We start from the raw sequence: 27,797 nt of genomic DNA, 5'->3' as shown, positions 1-27,797 counted from the left end.
ATATTTGGGTGGTGTGCGGATTGCTTTGCAGTCCCCTCCCCCCTGGTGTTCAGTCTGTGTGCTACTTCTTTTTGCCCTCACTTTGTGGTGGTTGGCCTGATACCCGTTACCATTCTGTGTGGTGTTCCCCTAGCCTGCCAGTAGGGTGGGAAATGTCCTTTTGTTATTTTCTTCTAAATGTTTGAATGTTGATGTGGGGTGCCTGTTACTGTGTAACTTATGCAAGAATAAAAAAAAAAAACAGTCTGGAATCTTGAAGCAACAGTGTATGTTTGTATTTTGGTAACTCATTATGGCAAGGTTACATGTATAAGAACTAACTTCAGACACAGAGATGGGGCTTTGTTACTTGATATTTTACGTGGGGTAACACATCTCTGATACCGTGAATAAAGTTGCCGTCTTCATACTCCGTCTGGTAAAGCTTGATTCAGCTTAGTTTACTCCGGCAAGCATATCTCCGCCCATTCAGCAAAGAAGAGAGTCTGGTCTCAAGGCTATCTGCAATAGCTTATAAATATTCTAGCATAGTGTGGTAATTCCGACATTTGCAAATACACTTCCATGCTAAGTGAATCTAGTAAAGTTATACCCTATTTTACCCCAGGGTAATTCCTAAGCCTATTTATTGAATTCAACACACTGCAATTTAGTAAAAGGAGAGCACAATGTTAAAATGAGCACAAAATATACTAAATTGTGCGCACAATCTAAAGTGAGACCACAATTTCATAAAATGAGTGCACACAATGTACTAAAATAACCACACAATGTCTATAAACAAATTATCTTGCAATTACAACTCCTGGGCTGCATACATTATACACAGGTCAAAATGATAAAGGAAACCGCAATACAAATATTCATACTAGTAATTTAAATTAGTCATGTTTTGACTTGTGCTTAAAACAAATCCTTTTACACAGAAATTGAATTCCAAAAACAGAAGCAGCCACAAAGGTGGTCAAGACACAATTCAGACACAATCACAATCTCACAATCTAGATCACCTCCTCTGTGAAAGCACAAATATCATTCTGATTTCACTCCAGTATTTCAGTAGATGCTTAAAACCCCTCAAGTGTTTTGTCATTCATGAAATTAATACACAATTAGAGTTAATCTTAACATTGTTCTACATGGTATTCAACATAATCAGACAACTCCCCTATTATGTTTTCTTTTGCATCAGTGACGTAAGACAAGTTGTTATTCTTGTTTTGACTTGCGTTTACAACAAATCCTGGTGCACAGAAACTTAATTCCAAAAACAAAACAAGCCACGAAAGTAACCAAGACTGCAAGTAAGAACACCACCACATCCACAAAGTGGTAGGAGTACCAGGGCATCTTGTAGGACTCTGTGCGCAGGTGAGCAGCACCTTTGTGTCTCATAACAAACTCAATCCAGAACATGGCCCGGTCCAGGGGCTGCATTGGCTGGTCCCTGTGCAGCCTGGAGAGCCTCTGCATGTTGTCCCTGTAGGACGGCTCATGGAGCACCTCCTGCAAAGCCTGGAGGAAGATGTCTTTATCTAGTGTTGCAACAGAGAGTATTGATGCTCCACCTCTTACTTTCAGCCTAAGAAGATTGTCATACTGGTCAAAAAACAAAGGTATACCCACAACTGGAACACCATGGTAAATAGCTTCCTGTACTCCATTTGTTCCTCCATGGGCCACAAAAAGCTTAATTTTGGGATGCCCCAGAAGATCATTCTGTGGCATCCACTCTACTAGTAGGGTGTTGTTGCCCAGGGTGGATGGTCTCTCTCCAGTATACCTCCAAATTACTTTCTGGGGGAGCTCAGCAAAAGCTGCTGCTATATCTTCACTAATGTCACTTGGAATTTCCCTGACAAATGTCCCTAAAGACATGATGATGACTCCATGTTCTCCAGAGCTCTGAACAAAGTCCTCCAGGTCCTGAGGAAGTGGCTTTGCTGGTTTACACTGGAACCCACCCATGTAAACAACATTGGGCATAGTGGGGCGTGGGAACTCAAACACAAAATCACCACGCATCAACCAGAGATCTGCGGACTGCATCAGCATGTAGAAATCACTCTGCGGACCCAAGTACTTCTCACAGACCTCTTGGTATACTGGCCTCACAGTCAAGCGATCTTGGATGACCATGATACCATAGTAAAGCATGTTTTTGACCCTCTCAATGAATGTCATCTTGTCTGAAAACCCAGATCCAGTCAGTGGGATGTACGACACTGGTGAAGGGGCAATAGCAAAGTGACCCTCGCCTACTGGCAACCAGCGCACATTGTAAACAAGAGGAAGATGGAGGTAATGGGCCAACACTGTCCCACCACCCCAGCAGGGATCTGTGAGCATTATGTCATAGTGACTGCCCTGAATGCTTTTGATTAGTTCTGGGTTCTCAAGTATGTTTACTATCATCTCCTTTAAGAAGACGTGAGCCTCCACCATTCTCTTAAACATCTCAACCATCAAGGTCATGAAGGCAAACCCAGTACCATGTCCCCTCTGGATATTAATGGTCCTTGTAATGATTTTCACAATGAATTCCTCGTCCAAAGCAGCGCTTACTGGAATTGTGATGGTGTCATAGAATGAGGAATTCTCCTTGACATACCAGCTTTTGTCTGATCGCAGAACTGTGATGTTGTGTCCTTTAGAGTGCAAAGCCTCAATGATGATTTTCATGTTCACCCAATGGCTTCCCTCCACTGGATAAACAAGCACCTTTCCCCCATCACAGGTGTGCCACCTCAGGCATAGGAGCAAGGACAAAATGGGTAGTGACAACATCAGGACACTATCTGTGAAAGCAAAAGCACATGTCACTGCTAAGGGTGATGGCACTAATACCATTATCCAATACCATCAGCATTATCATACATCATTGTGCATGTTTGCATACTATTTGTGGAGAAGTGGTGTGCACATGTTTTTACAGGTGCCATATATATATATATATATATATATATATATATATATATATATATATATATATATATATTTCTGACAAAGTTAATCAGAAGAAACATAAAAAAGTATTTCACATACAGCAGTGAGGAGAAAATGTATTTGATACCATGCTAAAGTTGCCTAAAAAGAGGAATATAAAATCATCATTTGACAATTGATCTTAATTTCTTAATTCAAAAACTGAGTAAAAATAAAACCGCTAAGTACCCCAATTTTCTTTGTGATCGAAGAATGTTTCGTAAATAAATAAATGTTCTTCCTAAATGCTAGGGGGAAGGAAGTATTTGACCCCCAATGTAACCATATGGGAATTTAACACATAGGGTTAACATAGGGGCAGGCACATTTTTATTTTTTAAGGCCAGCTATTTCATGGATTCAGGATATTGTGCATCCTGATAAAGTTCCCTTGGCCGTTTGAATTAAAATAGCCCCACATCATTATACACCTTTCACCATAACTAGAGATTGCCATGGTGCTTTTTCCAGTAGGCCTATTAGCCTGTTTGATGCTCATTGAGCTCAATGCAAATCAAACAGGCTAATAGGCCTACTGGAAAAAGCACCATGCCAATCTCTAGCTATGGTCAAGGGAATGTGATGATGTGGGGCTATTTTAATTCCAAAGGCCAAGGGAAATTTATCGGGATGCATAATATCCTAGATCCATGAAATAGCTGGCCTTTAAAAATAAAAATCTGCCTGCCCCTATGTGTTAAATTCCCATAGGGTTACATAGGGGGTCAAATACTTCCTTCCCCTAGCATTTAAGGAAAACATTTATCTATTTACGATACATTCTTCAATCACAAAGAAAATTGGTGTCCTTGGCGGTTTGATTTTTACTCATTTTTTGAATTAAGGCATTAAGATCAATTGTCAAATGATGATTTTATATTCCTGTTTTAGCATTGTATCAAATACATGTGCTCCTCACTGCAGTGTGCAGACCTTTGCCCTCTACATTTGTATACTAAACAGAATATACAGAATATAGAGAAAATTGGGCAGTGTATGTTGGGCTACAAGGAAGCATTCATATAGTGAAAAGCCGGAATGGTTTGTGCTTTACACCGTAAGATAACTCTTGCTGCTCACTTTTCATAAATGAATCCACAGACTCTAGCCTCATTTTCATCACATTGATTGATTATTATGGGAAATAACATGCTGACAATTAAAGGACGTAGGCTAATGACTCACTTGTTGCTATATTGACATATCTATTTGGTATGAAAAATAACTATAGCAACCTAGCGGCGTTTTAAATCGCAAGATGCATATTATTCATGTCATGGTTATAGTTTAAGGAGAAAGAATCATTGAAGACACACAAATTTGATTCTATAAATGGAAAGTACGTACAGGCGAGCTCGAACTGTAGGCTAGAGAAAGCAGGGAAGGTGACGAGAACGGCAGAACTCCACCACCTCCTTGTCCTTGTGGCCTTTATGATTTCCTAATAGCTTTCTAATACCAAATAGGAAATGCAAACAATGACATGCCCAACCCTAGAACACATACACACACAAACACTCTCTCTCTCGCACGCGCGGCTCGCTCCGAGTGACCTACGTTCCAAATCAAATAAAATTCTGTTTCATGTTAAGGCAACGTTCAGATTTGCTGTATGAAGGTAGAGCGAGAGGACACCGTTGTTCTGCTCGTATGTTTGATAAATAGGTCCATAATCAAGTTTGAAAGCTCGATCGGAAAAACGGTTTCATATTTCTTTGTCAACTTTGCAAAGTACATTCATGCTTCACTCAGGACTTATTGAACCGCAAACCGCATACCTGCCCATTTCTTGTCAACTCTACCGAAGTCTATCACTGTGTGTGTGTGTGTGTGTGTGTGTGTGTGTGTGTGTGTGTGTGTGTGTGTGTGTGTGTATGTGTGTGTGTGTGTGTGTGTGTGTGTGTGTGTGTGTGTGTGTGTGTGTGTGTGTGTGTGTGTGTGTGTGGAAGGGTCAAAAGCAAGGGGGAAAATCCACGAGAAATAACTTCATGATGGTGATAGCATGGCCAAGTTGGAAAGCCTCTGCCCCAACAAGAAATGTGCCACGTACAAAAAAACACAGGTAGGCTACTGTAGCAATAAGGAAGTCAAAGCACTACAATTTGCAAAATGTAGGCTATCCATATTTTAAAATAAGAAATAAGGACAACGCGCATGTCATGTAGGACTATAGCCTAGGCTACCATTGGCTATAGAAAATGTAAGGTTCTTACTGAACCATCAAACACTTTTTCTGCTGAACGCAAAGCAACGTGCAACACCAACGAAGTGAAAAAAAAAACAATCTTACCCGTTATGTATCCTACAAAGGCTGGCTGGCTGGCTAACCAACTACCGCACTACCGCAGGCTCGTCTGAATCACACGACAAACTTCAGCAGGCGAACTTATAGACTATCAGGTTTTAAATGGCACAACATAGGGTAGGATAATTTGTAAATGCAATCTGAATGCCCTGTTAAGGTAAGCTAAAAGCTTTATTGCAACATGCAAAACTTCCGGTATTTTATAGCCTTCGGTGTTGCGCCAACTTTGGTAAGAACACAGAAATGAACGGGTGACAGGTAGCCTAGAAATCTAGACGCCCCTAGCGGGGTGCGTTTCCCGAAAGTATCGTAAGCCTACGATGATCGTGAAGTCCCTCTTACGACCGTCTTAAGGTTTGCCGACTGTTTCCCGAAACCATCGTAGCTTAAGAGCATCGTGAAAACACTCGTAGATCTACGAGTGATCCAGAGTGCTCGTTACTGCCTAAGAGCGTCGTAACGCATATGCCTCAGTGGAGTCACCAGCAGGATATGCAGGGGGATTACAACTAAGAATATAATGATCCAACTTACAGTAGCCTACGTTACCATTCTTTTGTATTTACTTGTGATGATTCAGATTTTAGCGCGCAAAATAGCCTTCATTGAATGGACATAATGTTATTAAAACCGGATAAGAATAGCCTACAAGTTATGAAAGGAGACGCTGGCAGAAAAGTTTGCCATTATCTTTTTGTGTAGCCTTTTATTTTTTATTAGGCTTTTGAGGTAAAAACAGAGAAAGGAATATGTGACTATACTCTGTTCTGCGTCAAAATCTAAGACTATAGGCTATGTTATTTAAGCCTACACATTTCCTCATTTTCTTATCAACCTCTTTATTCAAACGTCTGCTTACTGTAAGTGACACGTCGAAACATTAGGCCTATTGTACAGGCAGCACACCGTGCTCTCACAAGTAGGTTATCAAAGAACTACGATGTAGGAGTAAGCTAGCCGAAGCCTAATATATGTTACATATCTTCCAACAAACATAAAAACGGGGCAACAATATAATGTTAAATGTGTGGTATATGGCCTAGGCTAATTTGAATGCTTACATGCAGATGTCAAAGGTTCTCCGAAGTTCAGACGGTGGCTTAGCTATGACGTGCAGTCACCTGACATCACCATCAAATTAGGGGATATTTCAGAACTTTTATCGTGGACAGCTCCCTTAAGAGCGTCGTAAGAGCAGTGCACGCGCGTTCACGCTACGAGCATGTTCGGGAAACAGTCGGCAAATCCTAACGATCGATCTTAAGATGAATCGTAGAAAACCCTCGTAAGAGTGTCTATCCATCGTTATCGGGAAACGCAGGCTAGCAGGGGGGCATCACCGGGACGATGGACTCCACCGCATTACACGAGATAGCAGAGTATGAGATGACTGGCATCATATGTTACGGGTAATCTTACAGTTAGAAACGTTTAGGATTTTGGTGGCTGAAGACATTTCTGTAATAGGCCTACACTTTCCTATCTGCAGTTATTTAGGAACAGCTGTTCTGTAATGATTTTCTATACTTAACGACCAGTTACCAACAGTAGCCTATTTGCGAGTTAGGAGGACCCCACAATAAACGTTTTGGTTTTCAGCATTTTAGATAGTAGATAGGCTAATCAGATAATGCATTGGGATTTGGGTGCAAATAAAGAAAACACTTTATAAGATCATATTATGACAATTATAGGCTACTGTGCTGAGAATGGCTGGGTAAAGCCTGAGCTTCCAGTGATTGGATTTTATTCCTGCAGCTCAGGCTGGAAACCTGCAGTTATCTCTCACGCTTCCTTCCAAATTTGCAGAGACCAATCACAAACTGGCTTATCCGACTGGTGTACCTGGATCGATGGTCTGATTGGTTAAAGGACTATTCAATCGTGCAGTGTCATTTGAACTATGTCCATTAATCATGCCTGTTGTGCAGTAGAAATACTGCGCAGACTCCCCAAACTAATGTTCAATCTCAAAAGATTGAGCTTGGTTTGGTGATAGTCAGGCTAGAGAATGGCCAGTCTGTTTCCTAAATAAGTAGAGATAGATACTTTATTTATCTCCAAGGGGAAATTCAAGCTCCCAGCAGCTTAAGACACCACACACAACATACACAATGTAAACAGGATGATAAAAAGCAAATCAACATGACATTATGACATTATATTCCTTTTTGAAGCTACTCTCCATTTGTCCTGCACCTGCAAGGTGGGATGTGCACACAGCTACTCTTCTTGAACAATAAAAAAAATGTAAGCATTACAGTTCTGGTACACATTAATGGACAAACAAGAGAAAAATATATCTCCATTGGGATAGCCTACGGTAGGTCACCAACACACAGCCTACCGTCTAACACTCTGTAGAGGTGAATAGCCTTGGGTGACAAAGTACAATATTGCCATCTGACCTCCTGATGTCTTTTTTTTTTCCCCAAGTTAGCTTCTCCATCCTCTTCTGGCGTGTTTCCCAACAAAGCTAATTAGCCGGAAATAGCCGACCAGAATATTGAGCATAAGAAAATACACTTCTATAGAAAAATGGGTGTGGCGGAATGAGGTGAATAATCAGAAGGGTATTAACAGCCACTTCAGTATAGCGTCACATTACCACCTCGAACATGCATTAACTTCTGATACCCGAAAGCCATGTCGTCCATACTAGCCCTTACAAATATCAGTATATATACATATAAACAGTTACGCCTATGCCCCTGGGTCATAGTGAGGGGAGCCATAACAAGTCGTTCAAAGTCTTTCCTTTTTTCAGTCCAACAATCTCCAAGTCTCTACAGTTTATGAACATGTCCTAGACTGCCAAAAAGCAATTTGTTTGGTGTTAATCACACAGTGACAGAGCATTTAATAAAGGATGACATTTTAGATTGCTAACAAGTCAATGTGAGCATCAAAACAATAGCTTATTCCCAAAATCACAATGGTTCTTGATATTTAATTAATCACAACAACATCATCGATTTCATTTTTTTATAGTGCAATCATGGCTGGAGATTTGTAGTGCCTTGAATGTGGGGTATCCATTCATTGGGTGAGATGTTGATTTAGTGGTTATGCCTATTATTCTGTGTTGTTAACAGAATACTTTTTGCTGTGTGGAAATCCTCAGGGGAAGGTTGTATTTAGTGGAGTGTGTCTGCAACAGTCAGTCAAAATAAGGAATTTGAGAATGTTCTTATCAATAGCTGGACATCTCTCTCTCGTTCAGGGTCGGTGCTGATGGCTTATGTCATACAGTAGCATGTATTGTAGCATCTGAGCACATTTTTAACAGACCAAAGTTAAAGGTAAAATACTGCATCCGTTCTTCGTCATATTTCACATAACAGTTATATAGTATATAGTACAGTTATATATATACATATACAGTATATAGTTACTAGGTTACTTGGTTAAAAGGAACTCTTAGCAATTTTTTACTTGGTATTCTGAAATTCAAATGCAATAATACAATATTACTTACAATTAAGAATTAATACAATTAAGTACAATTTAAGAGCTAATAATAAAACAGAGTCAATTGCATAAAATAAAGTCATTGTTTTTGGTAATCCAGATTGGAACAACTCCTATCCCTGATTTAGAGATATACAGGTACCACCCACATTGAGGTGCACTACAGTAAGAGTGTATCTGCAATTCACCTCTGCCCTCCTAGCAAACCACACTGTCTCTTTTGGTGTCATTCTTGGCTCTTTTTAAGGTTTTTAAGGTATTTTTAAGACCTTTTTTTCAGTATGTTTTGTTGCAGAGAAACAACAAATGTATTCAGCTGCATCATCAGTACAAACAGTGAACACACACAACACGCAGTGAACACACAGCAGAGGTGGAAAAGTCCAGCTTCAGAGAGTAAAAGTTCAATCACGTATTGGATCTGTGCACTTAACACAGGTGATCTCATCAATTAGCTGCTCTGCCTGGCTCAAGAGTTGTGCTAATGAATCAGCTGGTTGAAGTGGTTGGCACAGATATGTGATAGGACTTTTACTTTTACTCTGAAGCTGGACTTTTCCACCTCTGACACACAGCTGAAGTACACACTAAGAGCAGTGAGCTGCCTGTCCAACAGCAGCGCTCGGGGAGCAGGGAGGGGTTATAGGTGCCTTGCTCAAGGGCACTTCAGCCGTGGACTGGGGATCGAACCAGCAACCCTGCAAAAGTGTACTTAATTTATCAACTGGAGATAAGATAAATAACTATATCATATGGCATACTGGGACAAAGGTAAATGGACAATTTTATTTATTCATGTTGCAGAAACAATACACATCCACATACAAGTGAGGTAGATTAAAGTCCATTCAACGACTGATACAAAAGACTGATGAAGCCATGGAGAAAATAAATGCCAAAATGCAGTTTAAATATGCTGTTGTACAGGCCACTCAGTTGGAAGTCACAAGAACACTGAAGTTACAAGAGAAGAGGAAATACATGACTTTACTATGGAAGCACAACACAATTCTCTCTAAATCACACAATTTAGACACAATCACAATCTCACAATCTAGATCACCTCCTGTGTGAAAGCACAAATATCATTCTGATTTCACTCCATTCTATTTCAGTACATGCTTAAAACCCCTCAAGTGTTTTGTCATTCATGAAATTAATACACAATTAGAATTAATCTTAACATTGTTCTACATGGTATTCAACATAATCAAAAAACTCCCCTATTATGTTTTCTTCTGTATCAGTGACGTAAGACAAGTTGTTATTCTTTTTTTGACTTGCGTTTACAACAAATCCTGGTGCACAGAAACTTAATTCCAAAAACAAAACAAGCCACGAAAGTGGCCAAGACTGCAAGTAAGAACAGTATCACATCCACAGAGTGGTAGGAGTACCAGGGCATCTTGTAGGACTCTGTGCGCAGGTGAGCAGCACCTTTGTGTCTCATAACAAACTCAATCCAGAACATGGCCCGGTCAAGGGGCTGCATTGGCTGGTCCCTGTGCAGCCTGGAGAGCCTCTGCATGTTGTCCCTGTAGGACGGCTCATGGAGCACCTCCTGCAAAGCCTGGAGGAAGATGTCTTTATCTAGTGTTGCAACAGAGAGTATTGTTGCTCCACCTCTTACTTTCAGCCTAAGAAGATTGTCATACTGGTCAAAAAACAAAGGTATACCCACAACTGGAACACCATGGTAAATAGCTTCCTGTAGTCCATTTGTTCCTCCATGAGCCACAAAAAGCTTAATTTTGGGATGCCCCAGAAAATCATTCCGTGGCATCCAGTCAACCAGGAGGGTGTTGTTGCCCAGGGTGGATGGTCTCCCTCCAGTGTACCTCCATATGACTTTCTGGGGGAACTCAGCAAAAGCTGCTGCTATAACGTCAGTAATGTCACTTGGAAGTTCACTGACAAATGTCCCTAAAGACATGATGATGACTCCATGTTCTCCAGAGCTCTGAACAAAGTCCTCCAGGTCCTGAGGAAGCGGCTTTGCTGGTTTACACTGGAACCCACCCATATAAACAACATTGGGCATAGTGGGGCGTGGGAACTCAAACACAAAATCACCACGCATCAACCAGAGATCTGCGGACTGCATCAGCATGTAGAAATCACTCTGCGGACCCAAGTACTTCTCACAGACCTCTTGGTATACTGGCCTCACAGTCAAGCGATCTTGGATGACCTTGATACCATAGTAAAGCATGTTTTTGACCCTCTCAATGAATGTCATCTTGTCTGAAAACCCAGATCCAGTCAGTGGGATGTACGACACTGGTGAAGGGGCAATAGCAAAGTGACCCTCGCCTACTGGCAACCAGCGCACATTGTAAACAAGAGGAAGATGGAGGTAATGGGCCAACACTGTCCCACCACCCCAGCAGGGATCTGTGAGCATTATGTCATAGTGACTGCCCTGAATGCTTTTGATTAGTTCTGGGTTCTCAAGTATGTTTACTATCATCTCCTTTAAGAGGACGTGACCCTCCTTCATTTTCTTAAACATCTCAACCATCAAGGTCATGAAGGCAAACCCAGTACTGTGTCCCCTCTGGATATTAATGGTCTTTGTAATGATTTTCACAATGAATTCCTCGTCGAAAGCAGCGCTTACTGGAATTGTGATGGTGTCATAGAATGAGGAATTCTCCTTGACATACCAGCTTTTGTCTGATCGCAGAACTGTGATGTTGTGTCCTTTAGAGTGCAAAGCCTCAATGATGATTTTCATGTTCACCCAATGGCTTCCCTCCACTGGATAAACAAGCACCTTTCCCCCATCACAGGTGTGCCACCTCAGGCATAGGAGCAAGGACAAAATGGGTAGTGACAACATCAGGACACTATCTGTGAAAGCAAAAGCACATGTCACTGCTAAGGGTGATGGCACTAATACCATTATCCAATACCATCAGCATTATCATACATCATTGTGCATGTTTGCATACTATTTGTGGAGAAGTGGTGTGCACATGTTCTTACAGGTGCCATAAATATTACATATATATATATATATATATATATATATATATATATATTTCTGACAAAGTTAGTCAGAAGAAACATAAAAAAAAAAGTATTTCACATACAGTGTGCAGACCTTCGCCCTCTACATTTGTATACTAAACAGAATATAGCGAAAATTGGGCAGTGTATGTTAGGCTACAAGGAAGTATTCATATAGTGAAAAGCCGGAATGGTTTGTGCTTTAGGCTACACCGTAAGATAACTCTTGCTGCTCACTTTTCATGAATGAATCCACCGACTCGAGTCTAGCCTCATTTGCACCACATTGATCGAATATTATGGGCAATAATATGTTGACAATTAAAGGACGTAATGACTCACTTGTTGCTATCTTGACATTTCTATTTGGTATGAAAAATAACTACCTAGCGGCGTTTTAGATAGCAAGATGCATATTGTTCATGTTATGGTTATAGTTTAAGGAGAACGAATAATTGAAGACACACTAATTTGATTCTATAAAGGGAAAGTACGTACTGTTTGGCGAGCTCGAAACTGTAGGCTAGAGAATGCAGGGAAGGTACAGGGAAGGCTGATGAACATTTGTCTTAATGGGGAGAACGGCAGAACTCCACCACCTCCTTGTCCTTGTGGCCTTGAAGATTTCCTAATAGCTTTATTATACCAAATAGGAAATGCAAACAATGACATGCCCAACCCTTGAACACACACACACACACACACACACACACACACACACACACACACACACACACACACACACACACACACACACACACACACACACACACACACACACACACACACACACACACACACACACTCTTTCTCTCTCTCTCGCGCGCGCGGCTCGCTCCGAGTGACCTACGTTCCAAATCAAATCAAATTCTGTTTCATGTTAAGGCAACGTTCAGATTTGCTGTATGAAGGTAGAGTGAGAGGACACCGTTGTCCTGCTCGTATGTTTGATAAATAGGTCCATCTAATCAAGTTTGAATGCTGAATAACGGTTTCATATTTCTTAGTCAACTTTGCAAAGTACATTCATACTTCACTCAGGATTTATTGAACCGCAAACCGCATACCTGCCCATTTCTTTTCAACTCCACAAGAAATAACTTCATGATGGTGATAGCATGGCCAAGTTAGAAAGCCTCTGCCCCAACAAGAAATGTGCCACTGTACAAAAAAACACAGGTAGGCTACTGTAGCAATAAGGAAGTCAAAGCACTACAATTTGCCAAATGTATCCATATTTTAAAATAAGAAATAAGGACAACGCGCATGTCATGACAGGACTATAGCCTAGGCTACCATTGGCTATAGAAAATGGTTCTTACTGAACCATCAAACACTTTTCTGCTGAAAGCAAAGCAACGCAAGTGCAACACCAACGAAGTGAAAAATCAGTCTTACCCGTTATGAGGTAGCTTACAAAGGCTGGCTGGCTGGCTGGCTGGCTAACCAACTACCGCAGGCTCGTCTGAAACACACGACAAACTTCAGCAGGCGAACTTATAGACCATGCATATTAGGTTTGAAATTGCACAACATAGGGTAGGATACATTGTATATGCAAGCTGAATGCCCTGTTAAGGTAAGCTAAAAGTTTTAGGCAGAGACTATTTGCACCCGGGTGTAAATAATGAACATTACTATTTACACCCGGGTGCAAATAATCAACATTACTATTTACACCCGGGTGTAAATAGTGTAATAATCAACATTACTATTTACACCCGGGTGTAAATAGTGTAATAATCAACATTACTATTTACACCCGGGTGTAAATAGTGTAATAATCAACAATACTATTTACACCCGATGTCTAACATCCATGTTCTCTGTCAATAGGCCTGTGTATTTACCAGCTCTACTGTAGGCTAGGCCTAATAGTTTTGAACAGTTTTTAGCTGTTTTGCCATGTCTGGGTTACTTGGAAGTGATTATACAAATATTAGGGTAATGAGTGGTCATGTGGTAGCTTCATCAAAGACAAGCTACTTTAAAGAGTTGTTTTCTGAGTTGTCTTCCAGGCAGCGCTGCCACTGTTGACTTAAAAACACTTAATCCTACTCCTAACCTTAACCCTAACCTTAACCTAACCTTAACCCTAACCTTAACCTAACCTTAACCTTAACCCACGCCTAAGCGCCTTCCAGGCAGCGTTGGGGGCTCAAAGTCAAAACACAACCTTTCTAACAACTACTGAAGCCTACTTCTACTTAACTCTACTCATAACTGAAATAAAACCAGTAAATCTTTGACAGGTTCAAAAAGCACAAACTCTTATTTGCCGCGAGGTAACGTCATCTAAGAAAAAAGAAGTCATGGTGCGTACTTTGGCAGGCAAAAAAAAAAAAATTAATCTGAGGTTCGAACCCAGCACCTCGAGCATGGTAAATCAGTCACTTTACCGCTGTACTGTGCCCCGTTGTAGAAGAACGGGAGAATACTAATTATTGACTCACTTGTTGGGGTTGCTAGTTAACGGTAAACAAAACAAAAATATCGTGTTTCTTGATTGTGCTTGCAAACGGACGGCTTTACCCGTTCACTGAATAAAGTTTGTGGAAATTTAGCACCACTTTCCCATCTCAAATATAGTTTTAATAATCCTAACTTGTTTGATTTAGGTAGGCCATCTCCTGCCAAGATGGTCCCGCTATGTTGGATAGCACGCATTTCCGGTTTGGGTGCAAATAAGAAAATGCCTCCATTCCACTATTTACACCCGGGTGCAAATAATCACTCCGAAAGTTTTATTGCAACATGCAACACTTCCGGTATTTTATAGCCTTTGGTGTTGCGCCAACTGTGGTAAAAACACAGATAAGAACGGGTGACAGGGGCATCACCGGGATGATGGACTCCACCGAGGTATACACGCATTGTACATGAGATAGCAGAGTTCTATGAGATGACTGGCATCATATATTACACAAACGGCCTTATCCGACTGGTGCATCTGGATCGATGGTCTGATTGGTTGAAGGACTATCCAATCGTGCAGTGTCATTTGAACTATGCCCATTGATCATGCCTCTTGTGCAGTAGAAATACTGCGCAGACTCCCCAAACTAATGTTCAATCTCAAAAGATTGAGCTTGGTTTGGTGATAGTCAGGCTAGAGAATGGCCAGTCTGTTTCCTAAATAAGTAGAGATAGATACTTTATTCATCTCCAAGGGGAAATTCAAGCTCCCAGCAGCTTAAGACACCACACACAACATACACAATGTAAACAGGATGATAAAAAGCAAATCAACATGACATTATGACATTATATTCCTTTTTGAAGCTACTCTCCATTTGTCCTGCACCTGCAAGGTGGGATGTGCACACAGCTACTCTTCTTGAACAATAAAAAAAAATGTAAGCATATAACAGTTCTGGTACACATTGATGGACAAACAAGAGAAAAATATATCTCCATTGGGATAGCCTACGGTAGGTCACCAACACATAGCCTACCGTCTACCACTCTGTAGAGGTGAATAGCCTTGGGTGACAAAGTCCAATATTGCCATCTGACCTCCTGATGTCCCCCCCCCCCCCCCAAGTTAGCTTCTCCATCGTCTTCTGGCCTGTTTTCCCAACAAAGCTAATTAGCCGGAAATAGCCGACCAGAATATTGAGCATAAGAAAATACACTTCTAAAATGGGTGTGGCGGAATGAGGTGAATAATCAGAAGGGTGTTAACAGCCACTTCAGTATAGCGTCACATTACCACCTCGAACGTGCATTGACTTCTGATACCTGAAAGCCATGTCATCCATACATATATCAGTATATATACATATAAACAGTTACGCCTATGCCCCTGGGTCATAGTTAGGGGAGCCATAACAAGTCGTTCAAAGTCTTTCCTTTTTTCAGTCCAACAATCTCCAAGTCTCTACAGTTTATGAACATGTCTTAGACTGCCAAAAAGCAATTTGTTTGGTGTTAATCACACAGTGACAGAGCATTTCATAAAGGGTGACATTTTAGATTGCTAACAAGTCAATGTGAGCATCAAAACAATAGCTTATTCCCAAAATCACAATGGTTCTTGATATTTGTAACCACAACAACATCATCGATTTAATTTGTTTATAGTGCAATCATGGCTGGAGATTTGTAGCGCCTTTAATGTGGGGTATCCATTCATTGGGTGAGATGTTGATTTAGTGGTTATGCCTATTATTCTGTGTTGTTAACAGAATACTTTTTGCTGTGTGGAAATCCTCAAGGGAAGGTTTTATTTAGTGGGTGTGTCTGCAACAGTCAGTTGATAAGGAATTTGAGAATGTTCTTATCAATAGCTGGACATCTCTCTCTCGTTCAGGGTCGGTGCTGATGGCTTATATCATACAGTAGCATGTATTGTAGCATTTTTGACAGACCAAAGTTAAAGGTAAAATACTGCATCCGTTCTTCATCATATTTCACATAACAGTTATATAGTATATATAGTATAGTTATATACTGTATATACATATACAGTATATAGTTACTAGGTTACTCGGTTAAAAGGAACTCTTTTAGCAAATTTTTACTTGGTATTCTGAAATTCAAATGCAATAATACAATATTGCTTTTAAAAAAAACATTAAGTACAATTTAAGAGCTAATAATAAAACAGAGTCAATTGCATAAAATAAAGTCATTGTTTTTGGTAATCCAGATTGGAACAACTCCTATCCCTGATTTAGAGATATACAGGTACCACCCACACTGAGGTGTACTACAGTAAGAGTGTATCTGCAATTCACCTCTGCCCTCCTAGCAAACCACACTGTCTCTTTTGATGTCATTCTTGGCTCATGTTCAGTATTTTTTGTTGCAGAGAAACAACAAATGTATTCAGCTGCATCATCAGTACAAAGGGAACTGATATTTGCAGTATTAAATGGAAACAGTTTCATGATATAGTACAGTACTTCTCCGAATCACAAACAACATTATTTATGGTTGAATCCGTTTATTCAATAAGCACCTGTAAACATCAAGTAAATATGTACCATATCTCATTCCAGGGCTCAGCTAGGAAATCATTCATGTTTCATTTTCTTCATTCCTAACAGTTTACAGCATGTATATCTGATTACAACAAAGGAAATCACAACAACAGAGATAACCACAGCCAGTAAGAGTACCACCACATCCACAGAGTGGTAGGAGTACCAGGGCATCTTGTAGGACTCTGTGCGCAGGTGAGCAGCACCTTTGTGTCTCATAACAAACTCAATCCAGAACATGGCCCGGTCCAGGGGCTGCATTGGCTGGTCCCTGTGCAGCCTGGAGAGCCTCTGCATGTTCTCCCTGTAGGACGGCTCATGGAGCACCTCCTGCAAAGCTTGGAGGAACGTGTCTTTATTTATGGTGGCAATGGTTAGCATCTTCGCTCCTCCTCTCTCTTTCAGTCGCAACAGGTTGTCATATTGGTCAAAAAATAGAGGTATGCCCACAACTGGAACGCCATAATACAAGGCCTCTTGAACCCCATTTGTTCCTCCATGAGCCACAAAGGCTCTGATTTTAGGGTGACCAAGTAGGTCTTTTTGGGGCATCCACTCTACTAGTAGGGTGTTGTTGCCCAGGGTTGATGGTCTCTCTCCAGTGTACCTCCAAATAACTTTCTGGGGCAGCTCAGCAAAAGCAGTTGCTATATCTTCGGTAATGTCACTCGGAATTTCACTGACAAATGTCCCTAAAGACATGATGATAACTCCATGTTCTCCAGAGCTCTGCACAAAGTCCTCCAGGTCCGGAGGAAGTGGCTTTGCTGGCTTACACTGGAACCCACCCATGTAAACAACATTGGGCATAGTGGGGCGTGGGAACTCAAACACAAAATCAACTCTCATCAGCCAAATATCAGCTGACTGCTGCAGCTCAAAGAAATCCACCTTTGGTGTCAAGTACTTATCACACACAGCTTGGTACCGTGGCCTAAGAATGATGTTGTTCTGTGCCATCAACAGCAAATAGAATAGCATGTTTTTAACCCTCTCTGAGAAGGTCATCTTGTCTGAGAGCCCTGATCCTGTCAGTGGTATGTAGGATAACGGTGAAGGTGCTAACGTAAGATGTCCTTCCCCTGTGGTGATCCATCTGACGTTATAGACTAAGGGTAGCTTAAGGTGGTGAGCCAGCATGATACCAGCGCCCCAGGCAGGGTCTGTGAGCACCAGATCAAACTGACTCTCATTCAGGTTCTGCATCAGGGTTTTGTCCTCGAACATGGCGGTTGCCATTAAACACACATGGTCAACAGATTTGGGGATGAAATACATAGCTTCCATTTGCAGACCAAAGAAATTCAAGGCTGAGCTTTTACCTCTCTCTATGTCAAACAGTTTTTGCAGGATTGGCTTTACAAATTCCTCATCAAAGCCTTCAGTGACAGATACCGTGATTGAGTCGAAGTAGGTCGAGTTCTCTTTGATGTACCAGCTCTTAGTTGTCCGTATCACAGTGATGGAATGTCCACGGTCGTGTAGATCCCTTATCAGAATATCCATGTTCACCCAGTGGCTTCCTTCCAGCGGAACCACCAGTATCTTCCCTCCGTAGCACCCATGACCCGACAGGTAGATGATTGTTGCAAGTAAGAGAGATGAAAGGAGACTGTGGGGGAGGTGTGCAAACATATTTCTATGGGGAAAAATAAGGGGAAAATATATGTAGGTTATTATGTGAAAGTCAAGTTAATTATCTTTAAGTTAAGATATAAGTTAAGAATGATAAGATAAGAAATAAGAAACACACACACACACTCGCTCACTCACTCACTCACACACACACACACACACACACTTACTCACACACACACACACACACACACAATCACTCTCGCACACGCACACTCGCACACTCGCACTCACTCACACCAATACATTAAATGCTATGGAACTAGTGATTAATGCTGGCAAGACTGATTGCTCAGAATCCATTTTTTACTTCACGTGAGAAAGTGTAGAAATCTGTAAAGCTTTTCAGATTACTAGGAAGAGCATTCCATGCTTTAACAGCTCTAAAAGTAAAGGCTGACTGCGCAAATGTGGTGTTCCGATTTGGCAGAATACAATCACCCCTGGTGATGGATCTTGTGGCTCTCCCTGTTCATTCAGAACAGGTTTGAACAAATGTTTTCAGAGGTGGTGGAGCAGCATTATGAATTATTTTATGTATTAAGCGCATGTCAGAGAATAGAATAAGGTTATCAAGCTAAGCATGTTATATTTGTCCAATATGGCACAATGATGGTACTGAGTTGATCTTCTGTCTAGAACTTTGAGAGCTTGACTGTGAAGTGATCTAATGGATTTCAAGGCAGTCTTGCCAGCCTGTGACCAGCTTGACATACAGTAATATAAGTGAGACATAATCATAGCATTTACATACAGTACATGTTAGCAGCATCAGCATTTAATGAGTTACGGATGTGTCTAAAATTAGCTATGCTATACTTAACTGTGTGACCCAGCTTTTTAATGTGTTTTTTAAAAGTGATGTAGAGTCTAAGGTCACTCCCAGGTATTTGAACTCATCAACATTTTTTTATTTTTCACCATCTACGTACAATATATATTTGGAATAGTGCTTAATTTAAATCTATTTCGAAAGAACATGGTGACCGTTTTATCAGTATTTAGTGTGAGACAAGAATTGCTCAACCACTTTGAGACTTTAGTGAGTGTCTGTGTCAATTGTAAGGCAACCTTTCCTGGATCTTTGCCATGTGTAAACAGGACTGTGTAAACAGGACTGTATCATCAATTTGTAATTTGCAAAGTGATGTTAAAGCCTTTGTTTTCTTTATTCTCTTACAATGTCTGTCAACAGAAAAAAAAAACTTTGAAATATTGTAGATCTACTGTCTTGCAATCAACCCCCTCCACATACTGTACATAATGTGTAACTTTGTAGTTTTGAAATCAAAAAAGCAGCTGCCCTACTCATTCTTCACTAGAAAATACTTACATAGTAATATTGACAACAAGACAAAACAGATTTGCACTGACCATCTCATTGGCATAAATATTTCCTTTTGATGCATAAACTATAAGCATTCTGAGAAAGAGACGCTTTCGTAGCTTATCAATTATGCGATGCAGTTTGCACTAATTGTTTTGAGAAATGCATCGCAAAGCTTGGAGCTTGAAAACGGCCAACCCTGGCCAACTCAGAGTACAGTATGTGCATGTTGTTGTTGTTGTATAGCCTACTTTGCATTTGCACCCCATGGCTTCCATTTTATCCAAAATACTTTTCAGAAAATCATATAATTCAATCCAAGACCCATAAGGTTAGTATTGTATCAAATAATAATACAAATATCAAGGAATATATTGACATGAAACTCACCCAGATCAAAAGACCGAATAGCCTGAAATTATCGTCTGTTGTAGAAAAAATAAAAATAGATGTGATCACGTGCAAGCCGGCTTCCTGACAGGTACACTGTATGTGCCACTTAACTTGCGTTGGTTTAGGTGAGTTCAAGGTACAGAGTACCTTGGTACATTTGTTCTTTTAAAGAAACACACTGTATTTTGTCCCCTCTATGGCTACAACAGACTAGCCTGACTCTCGCCAGACCCTTGTAGTTCCGCCATGCTCCACCAGAGGCTGAGCTCCACACAAGGGTCTGGACGCGAGGGCAATCCAAACCCCTGGGCCAGTGATCAAAAAATAAGCAACCAATCAGGAGCGCCGAAGCGAGTGTTTGATTCAAATAACAATGGCGGCACGCAGCGAGGAGTCTTGTGCTGACATTGATTCCGCTATTTCAACCGTTTTGTCGAATCTATCGAGTATTCATTCTTTAAAAGATTAACAGAGAATAGTTTTGAAGACATTTATTGGTGGCAAGGATGTTTTTACTCTTCTTCCGACCGGGTTTGGCAAGAGCTTGAAGAAGCCTAGCACGTCATTCAAGATAACAGGCAAGTGGTTTATCGAATCACATGCGAGGATGTTTTACAATGACCCGCCTTCAGAAATACATCTCCTATCGAGAAGTCCCAGATCCTTGTGTGAAGCAGACAGCGAACTACAGGATCTGGCGAAAGTCAGGTTAACAACAGACAGCTTGTGTTATAAAACCCTAACAAGAACCTGTGATTTCCAGGTTTTGAACATCAAGATTATGGTTGTACTGTGGTTGCGAAAGTTGAACTTTATGATTGAGTGAGAGGGCAGAGTATTACGTTTTGTTCTGAAGACCGCGTCAACCATCTGAACTGCAAGTTCAGCAAAGTTCATTCAGGTCCATTCAAGTTCAAATCTCTGTTGCTTTGTGTGCTAAAAGTAATTATTTGTGTGTGACACATTTTAAATATGATTTAAGGGTATATTTGACCCAGTCTCATGTCAGAACTTTTAGAATGAGGGAAAGCAATTTATTTTAGACCATGGAGATGACGGTTATGCCTTGGTTGAAAAAGTTGAACTGGAGGACTAGGTGAGAGGGCAGAAAGAGTATTGCTTTTTGCCCTGACTGTCATGACCAGGAGTTACACATCAAGTTCAGTGAAGTTTGTTCAGGTCCACTCAAGTTCAATCTGCCCATGTGACTCATAGAATACAGCAAATGGTACAGATCTTAGGGTAGTTGTATTATATTGGTATTGTTTGAGGGCAATTGCTGTGCTCCAAGGCTGAGAGTTTTTATAAATATACAGTATTAGCTTTCTATTTGATGTTTTGAATGAATGAAGCCACTGTTGACATTATAGACCTCTGCAAGTTTGTATTACAACTGGCAGAGCTGGTTTACGTTTCAGGCAGGGGGACTTTGGATGCACAGGGAAATGCTTGGTCATGATGAACTGTTCAGAGCATCACCAAAAAACAATTATATCATGTTTCAAAGATCTTTGAATTCCTGTAGCTTTGCAGCTGTTTCCCATTTAGATTTGTTGGGGGAGGGGGGGGGGTGTTCCTACCCTAACAGCAACTTCCTATGGCTGTTTTACAAACCATAAGACCTGCTCAGAGTGCAGCAGAAATTTTATTTGCCCTATTAAGAGTTTATGTGGAAGCAAATGGTTGTGGGTTGTGTGATATTGGTAATGTCTGAGGGCAATCACTGTGGTCCAAGGCTGAGGTTTTTATAGTGGTAAATATATTAGATTTTAGAACATAGACCTTTATAAGTCCTTTGCAATATCACTAGAGGGCAGAGCTGGTTTACATTTCAGGTAGGGAAACTTTGGATGCACAGGGAAATGCTTGGTCATAGTTGTATACTGTAGCTGTTCAGAGCATGATCATCATAAGACAATTGTGTAATGTTTTCTGTCCTTTTCTAACAGTTCCTACAAGCAATAAGACCTGCTCAAAGTGCAGCAGAACTGGCATTTGTTCTATTAAGAGTTTATGTGCCATCAAAATGGTTTTGAAAACTTAAGGTAAACAAAAAAATATTAAAAAAAAACAGTAATCAAGGAGCCTTTCATCAGAGAGACTCAGCTAACTTTCATAACACACAAAGCACACAAAGTAATCATGTGGGGTAGGGTGCATCAAATTTGAATGGGAAATTTTAATTTCAAAATATCACTTTGGCTGAAAAAAATGACTTTTGCAAAGTTTTAAGGAATTTCATTGATATTTAGGGGTGCCACCTAACACATGAACTTTGGCGAAATTTCGAAAAATGTGCAATTTTCGTCTAATTGGCAAAAGGTTGACTTGGAAATGTTGAATAAAGTGAACTTTTATACAGTAACATGTTCTGTAGGGTTATCAAAGTAAAAGCTGTCTGCTTTTACAACTTGGGCATTTCTCAGAATTCAACTTTGAAGAGTCTCTCTTCATTTAGAATGAATGTCCTATGGACAAAATGAATGGAAGTCAATGGGACCTGTTCACATGGCCTTACCCTGAATTTTGTGAAGCAGTGATGGATGTCGGACGCACATCCCAACTGGAAAAAAAACAGCAGGAAACCAGCTTATGCTGGTAGCTGGTTTTAGCTGGTCTTTGCTGGTTTTCTTCCAGCTATTGCTGGTGTTGCTGTTTAGACCACCAGGTAGACATGCTGGCGTGACTGGTCGTGCAGGTGTGACCAGCCTGTTGTGTGGAACACAGCTGGTGTAAGATGGTCATTCTGCCCTGCTGAAAAAAACAACCTGACAGCTTAAGGTGGTTTGCAGGTTGACCAGCTAGACCAGCAAAACTCTTTTGAAAACTATTACATACCTTTAGCTGGTTTACCCATCTTACGATGGTAATTCAGCTGGTTTTGATTGTCGTACCACCACCTCAAGCTCGTCATTTTAATTGGTGTTGCTGGTCTACATTGCTGGTTTTTACTGGCCATACCGGCTTATGTTGGTCATTCTAGAAAACCAGCTTGACCATCTCTGTCAAGCTTGGCAGGCTGGTCACCAGCATGACCATCTTAAACCAGCTGTATCCCACATGACAGGCTGGTCATACTCAACTCCAGTTTAAAACCGTGTTCAACTCCAAACTATCGACAGAGCAATTGCCCGGTGCTGACTATTTACAGTTGATCAGTGTTATGACCCTACTGGTCATCCTTGGCCCTGTCCACAGTGGGTACCTGTGCTGTCTGCCTCTTTCATGCTCAGCTGTGTTATGCTCTTCCTGATTGGCAGAAACATACTGTAAGAGGTAAATAACTCCACAAAAGTCTCTTACATTTTTTATGAATTCTTAAATTAATGTACTTCACATGCACACCAAAGCCAAACACGCACACTGAGTTTTAAACACGACACTTTATTTTGCACCCAAACGTATCTCAACAGCTCATCACTCAACAGCGGAACATGAGTTCATTGCGACAGCGGTTGTAGCCGCTACAGACAGTAAACAAACAACTCATACAACGAAACGAACTCTGGCAGCCGGTGCGTGGTTTACTTTCGCGTTTGGGCAAAGGATCTGACGGCAGCTCCCGTGGGGCATTTGAACTTTGGGCTGGGTGACGTCATATGGACTGATAATTGTGTGTGTGAGAAGAGGGGTGTTTGGGGCTTATGAACTATTTATGATTATTTATGGTGATGTGATGTGATGTGTGGTGCTGGTTAGTAACTGGTGTGCTGGTAGTATAGGCTAATTAGTGGGCTTGCTGCAAGGCAAGCCCATCTATTGTTATCTGTCAGCCGTTTTTTGAGAACGCCTCTTCTCCTAGAGCGTTTGAGCTATCGACGCAGTTCAAACACTAAAAAATCTGCCCCGATCCGGTGTAGGTTGCTTGTTAATGTCGGATGGCTGCCGGTTGTCATTTGTCCGGTATTCCCGTTTTTAGACCCCTGTAGTTCCGCCATGCTCCACCAGAGGCGTTTCCCCATTGAAATGAATGGGGTTTTCAGTCCCATTGCAGCCTTATTTTTTAAGCATTGTTGACATAATAGACGTCATTAGCTAAGTTAGCTAATCAACCTGCTTAGCATTGTTAGCATAGCTAGCATGGTTAGCATAGTTAGCCTTTTTTGCAAAACTGTTAGAAATCATTAGCCAAGTTCCCTGATCAACCTGGTTAGCATAGTTAGCACAGTTAGCATTTTTGCAAGCCCACTCTTGCAGGTCCTCGGACATGCACATTTCTAGTTTGATATTGACTTTATTGATATTAGAAAGTCAAATGTATATTTTTTATGGATAATTGATTTGGGCAAGAGTGCAATGGGTTAAGCCATGGGATACAGTAAGTACTTGGTGGGACATGGCTGAAGGCAGTTGGGTCTAAGGTGGGGGTAGGGAGAGTACCTTTGAATAGGCCTAGGGAGAATGCCTGGAACTAGTTTTGCTTTTTGTTTGCTTATTGATAGTTGGAAGTATTATTTTTAAGACCTTAGTTATTGATTTAAAGTTATAATTTGGAGTTTCTCTTTTTCTTTTTCCTCCATGATGTTTGTCCTGTGCTTCTAAGGAATAAACAGCTTGCCATTTTACAACCACCCTGTCTCCGTTCCCGCAACGCCGTCCAGACTCTTTTAAAAATGTTGATTATTAATACTGCTCCATGCTAACATTAATCAGTTAATGCTTAAATCATTGTGATTGTCCAGATAAAGAATGTATCTCCACATTTTAATTGCATTTAACTGCATGGTTGCTCATGTACAAAGCTAGTTCAATGCTTCATTCACTTTCATATTGGGACACTTTGTTATCCTTGTTGTCCTTAGGACAAGATTACCAACATTTTCAATAGCATGTCATCACTCATGTTTTATTTTCTTTCTCAAACAAACCCTTCGGCAAAAGAAACTAATGCTGTAAAACAAAATGGACATTAAACTGAGCAGTACAGCAACCAAAAATACCAACACGTCCACAGAGTGGTAGGAGTACCAGGGCATCTTGTAGGACTCTGTGCGCAGGTGAGCAGCACCTTTGTGTCTCATAACAAACTCAATCCAGAACATGGCCCGGTCCAGCGGCTGCATTGGCTGGTCCCTGTGCAGCCTGGAGAGCCTCTGCATGTTCTCCCTGTAGGACGGCTCATGGAGCACCTCCTGCAAAGCCTGGAGGAACGTGTCTTTATTTATGACGGCAAAGGTGAGAATCTTTGCTCCTCCTCTCGCCTGAAGTCGTAACAGATTGTCATACTGGTCAAAAAACAGAGGAATCCCAAGTACTGGGACACCATGATACAAGGCCTCTTGAACTCCATTTGTTCCACCATGGGCTACAAAGGCTCTGATTTTAGGGTGACCTAGTAGGTCATTTTGGGGCATCCACTTAACAAGGAAGGTGTTGTTGCCCAGGGTGGATGGCCTTTGTCCAACATGCCTCCAAATTACTTTCTGAGGTAAATCTGCAAAAGCTGCTGCTATATCCTCTGCTAAGTCACTTGGAATATCACTTACAAAAGTACCCAAAGACATGATTACAACTCCATGTTCTCCAGAGCTCTGAACAAAGTCCTCCAGGTCCTGTGGAAGCGGCTTTGCTGGTTTGCACTGGAACCCACCCATGTAAACAGCATTAGGCATAGTGGGGCGTGGGAACTCAAACACAAAATCAACTCTCATCAGCCAAATATCAGCTGCTAGCACAAGCTCATGAAAGTCTACCCTAGGTTCAAAATACTTATCACAGACTTCTTGGTATTGCGCTCGAATTGGGAACTTAAACTCATACTGTACAAGGAGGTGAAAAAGCATATTTTTCACCCTTTGTAAGAAGCTCATTTTATCAGACAGGCCTGATCCTGTAATTGGTATGTATGATACTGGTGAAGGCGCAAGAACAGAGTGTCCTTCAGTGCTGGTAACCCACCGCACGTTGTAGACTAAGGGCAGCTTAAGGTAGTGAGCCAGCAGAATGCCATCACCAAATGAGGGGTCAGTGAGAACCAGGTCAAACTGACTCTCATTCAAACGCTGCATTAGGGCTCTGTCCTCAAACATCAAGGACACCATTTTACAGGCCATATCATTGGCATCATACATGGCCGAGAACATTACTAGCTGAAGAGGAATAAAATTGATAATGGAACTCCTTCCCCTCTCAACCTCCATCAGTTGCAAAATAAGTGGTTTGACGAATTCCTCATCAAACCCCGTCTCAACAGGAACAGTGACTGAGTCGTAGTAGGTTGAGTCTTCTTTGATGTACCAGCTCTTGGTTGTCCGTACTACAGTGATGGAATGTCCACGGTCGTGTAGAGCCCTGATCAGAATGTCCATGTTCACCCAGTGGCTTCCCTCCACTGGTGCCACCAGAATCTTCCCTCCATGGCAACCAGAAACAAACAGGAAGAGGAGAGGCAGAAGAAGAGGATGTGACAGAGAGCCTCTCACCATAATGTCTGCCATTAAACTGAATTTAAATAAAAAAGTAAAGTCATCATTTTTTTAAAAAATCAGTATAAAGAATAAAGGAAAAGAAATACATAGGCTGAATCCCAAAGTGAGCCCTGTGGACTAAGAACTAAAGACTCACAGACTTTGATTGATCAGACTTTGATTTGATCTTAACTGCTAAGTAAGTGAGTGTGTGAGGCCACATGGACTCAGATAGGTATTTGTGATTGGGACAGCACTTCACGACATGTACCTTGGTGATGTTTAAAGGAACACTTCACCGTTTTTTCATATTAAACAATGTTATTCCCTTTACTAAGACAATGCAGACTCACAGAAAGGGCACGGTAAGTGTGTACTCAAACCCTCATGCCCATTGACATTTGACATTAGGACAGCCCTACGACAGCCCTTACGAATTTCGCGAGAACACACACCAAAGTCAGTGAGTCTGTGAGTCCGGACTTTGGGATTGAGCTACAATTACTATGATCCAATCCTTATTTTTTGTAATATTGTGTATAACATTTGCAAACATCTACATTAAAAAGAACTATCATTAAGGAATATTTGATGCTGCAGTTTTATGTTTGATATTTGTTTTCTACTTGTAGGCACAGAATTATAAGGGCTTACCTCGGCATACAGTATGTTCTCTCGCAGAGAGTGTGCAACTCTTGAGAGCTGGATTCATCTACTCTACAGACACAGTGTACTGTCAATAGACCAAAGTACCATGTCATGTCCTGATGGGGTTAACCATACAGTTTTAAAACCAGAGAATAGAAAATGTCTGTTTAAAGCAGCAGTGTCTCTATTTCACAAATGGGACATTGAACAAACAAATTAATTCAGGCTAGGCGGAGCAGACAGAGGTCGGGAGGTTTCATTTGATAACTCTGTTTTGCACATTCTTGATTAACATATTAGGTTGTGAAAGTCAGACATTTTGGACGAACTGTTGTTCAAAAAAAAACAATTCAGGCCCCAGCCATGGCGCGACTGGCTCTCTCCCACTCACTTCCTGTCTCTCTCAACTGTCCTATCATTAAAGGCATAAAAGCCCAAAAAATATACTTACAAAAAAAAATTCTGCCTGGAAAATTGTATTTGTACGGAGCCGGCAAAGGGCCATGGTGGAAATTATTTTTGTAAAAGTAGAAATCTATTATTGGAGCTCGATTTGCGTTATCTCTGAATGTTTTTACATTCCCCGCAATAGTTTTGCGTTCCCTTGCAATACTTTTGATTTTGCAATG

The 27,797-nt window shown here is 41.0% G+C and overlaps 4 protein-coding genes across 6 annotated transcripts; all 4 read right to left on the bottom strand.

The window, feature by feature from the left end:
• Positions 1-272: 272 nt before the first annotated feature.
• On the bottom strand, positions 273-5,543 carry LOC134096274 (UDP-glucuronosyltransferase 2C1-like). The gene is made up of 2 exons (XM_062550052.1): positions 5,276-5,543; positions 273-2,798 (listed from the first exon to the last, which is right to left on the bottom strand). The coding sequence occupies exon 2, from the start codon at positions 2,785-2,787 to the stop codon at positions 1,210-1,212; it is 1,578 nt and encodes a 525-aa protein (XP_062406036.1). The 5' UTR covers positions 2,788-2,798; positions 5,276-5,543; the 3' UTR covers positions 273-1,209.
• A 3,994-nt stretch (positions 5,544-9,537) lies between these two features.
• LOC134096272 (UDP-glucuronosyltransferase 2A1-like) lies at positions 9,538-13,363 on the bottom strand. Of its 3 annotated transcripts, XM_062550050.1 has the most exons (3): positions 13,172-13,363; positions 12,841-12,934; positions 9,538-11,614 (listed from the first exon to the last, which is right to left on the bottom strand). In XM_062550050.1, the coding sequence occupies exon 3, from the start codon at positions 11,601-11,603 to the stop codon at positions 10,026-10,028; it is 1,578 nt and encodes a 525-aa protein (XP_062406034.1). In that variant the 5' UTR covers positions 11,604-11,614; positions 12,841-12,934; positions 13,172-13,363; the 3' UTR covers positions 9,538-10,025. The 3 variants fall into 3 exon arrangements, with proteins under 3 accessions (XP_062406034.1, XP_062406035.1, XP_062406033.1); XM_062550051.1 differs by lacking the exon at positions 12,841-12,934; XM_062550049.1 differs by lacking the exons at positions 12,841-12,934; positions 13,172-13,363 and having other exon boundaries at positions 9,538-11,725.
• A 3,196-nt stretch (positions 13,364-16,559) lies between these two features.
• On the bottom strand, positions 16,560-20,318 carry LOC134096271 (UDP-glucuronosyltransferase 1-2-like). Its single transcript, XM_062550048.1, has 2 exons — positions 20,111-20,318; positions 16,560-18,397 (listed from the first exon to the last, which is right to left on the bottom strand). Exon 2 carries the CDS (start codon positions 18,391-18,393, stop codon positions 16,792-16,794), a length of 1,602 nt encoding a protein of 533 aa, XP_062406032.1. The 5' UTR covers positions 18,394-18,397; positions 20,111-20,318; the 3' UTR covers positions 16,560-16,791.
• Positions 20,319-24,798: 4,480 nt separating this feature from the next.
• LOC134096270 (UDP-glucuronosyltransferase 2B31-like) lies at positions 24,799-27,287 on the bottom strand. Its single transcript, XM_062550047.1, has 2 exons — positions 27,175-27,287; positions 24,799-26,554 (listed from the first exon to the last, which is right to left on the bottom strand). The coding sequence occupies exons 1-2, from the start codon at positions 27,279-27,281 to the stop codon at positions 24,949-24,951; spliced, it is 1,713 nt and encodes a 570-aa protein (XP_062406031.1). The 5' UTR covers positions 27,282-27,287; the 3' UTR covers positions 24,799-24,948.
• Positions 27,288-27,797: the final 510 nt, after the last annotated feature.

This window comes from Sardina pilchardus, chromosome 11 (assembly GCF_963854185.1).
Source record: "Sardina pilchardus chromosome 11, fSarPil1.1, whole genome shotgun sequence".
Classification (NCBI taxonomy): domain Eukaryota; kingdom Metazoa; phylum Chordata; class Actinopteri; order Clupeiformes; family Clupeidae; genus Sardina; species Sardina pilchardus.
This window is presented reverse-complemented; position numbering and strand designations above follow the sequence as displayed.

What these genes read in the sequence shown, in the direction of transcription:
- LOC134096274 (XM_062550052.1), bottom strand. Translation starts at nt 2,787, where the DNA reads ATGTTGTCACTACCCATTTTGTCCTTGCTCCTATGCCTGAGGTGGCAC.
- LOC134096272 (XM_062550049.1), bottom strand. Translation starts at nt 11,666, where the DNA reads ATGGTATTAGTGCCATCACCCTTAGCAGTGACATGTGCTTTTGCTTTC.
- LOC134096271 (XM_062550048.1), bottom strand. Translation starts at nt 18,393, where the DNA reads ATGTTTGCACACCTCCCCCACAGTCTCCTTTCATCTCTCTTACTTGCA.
- LOC134096270 (XM_062550047.1), bottom strand. Translation starts at nt 27,281, where the DNA reads ATGACATGGTACTTTGGTCTATTGACAGTACACTGTGTCTGTAGAGTA. An exon ending in AGAACATACTGTATGCCGAG is followed by an intron (nt 26,555 to 27,174) that starts GTAAGCCCTTAT and finishes ATTTAAATTCAG; the next exon opens with TTTAATGGCAGACATTATGG.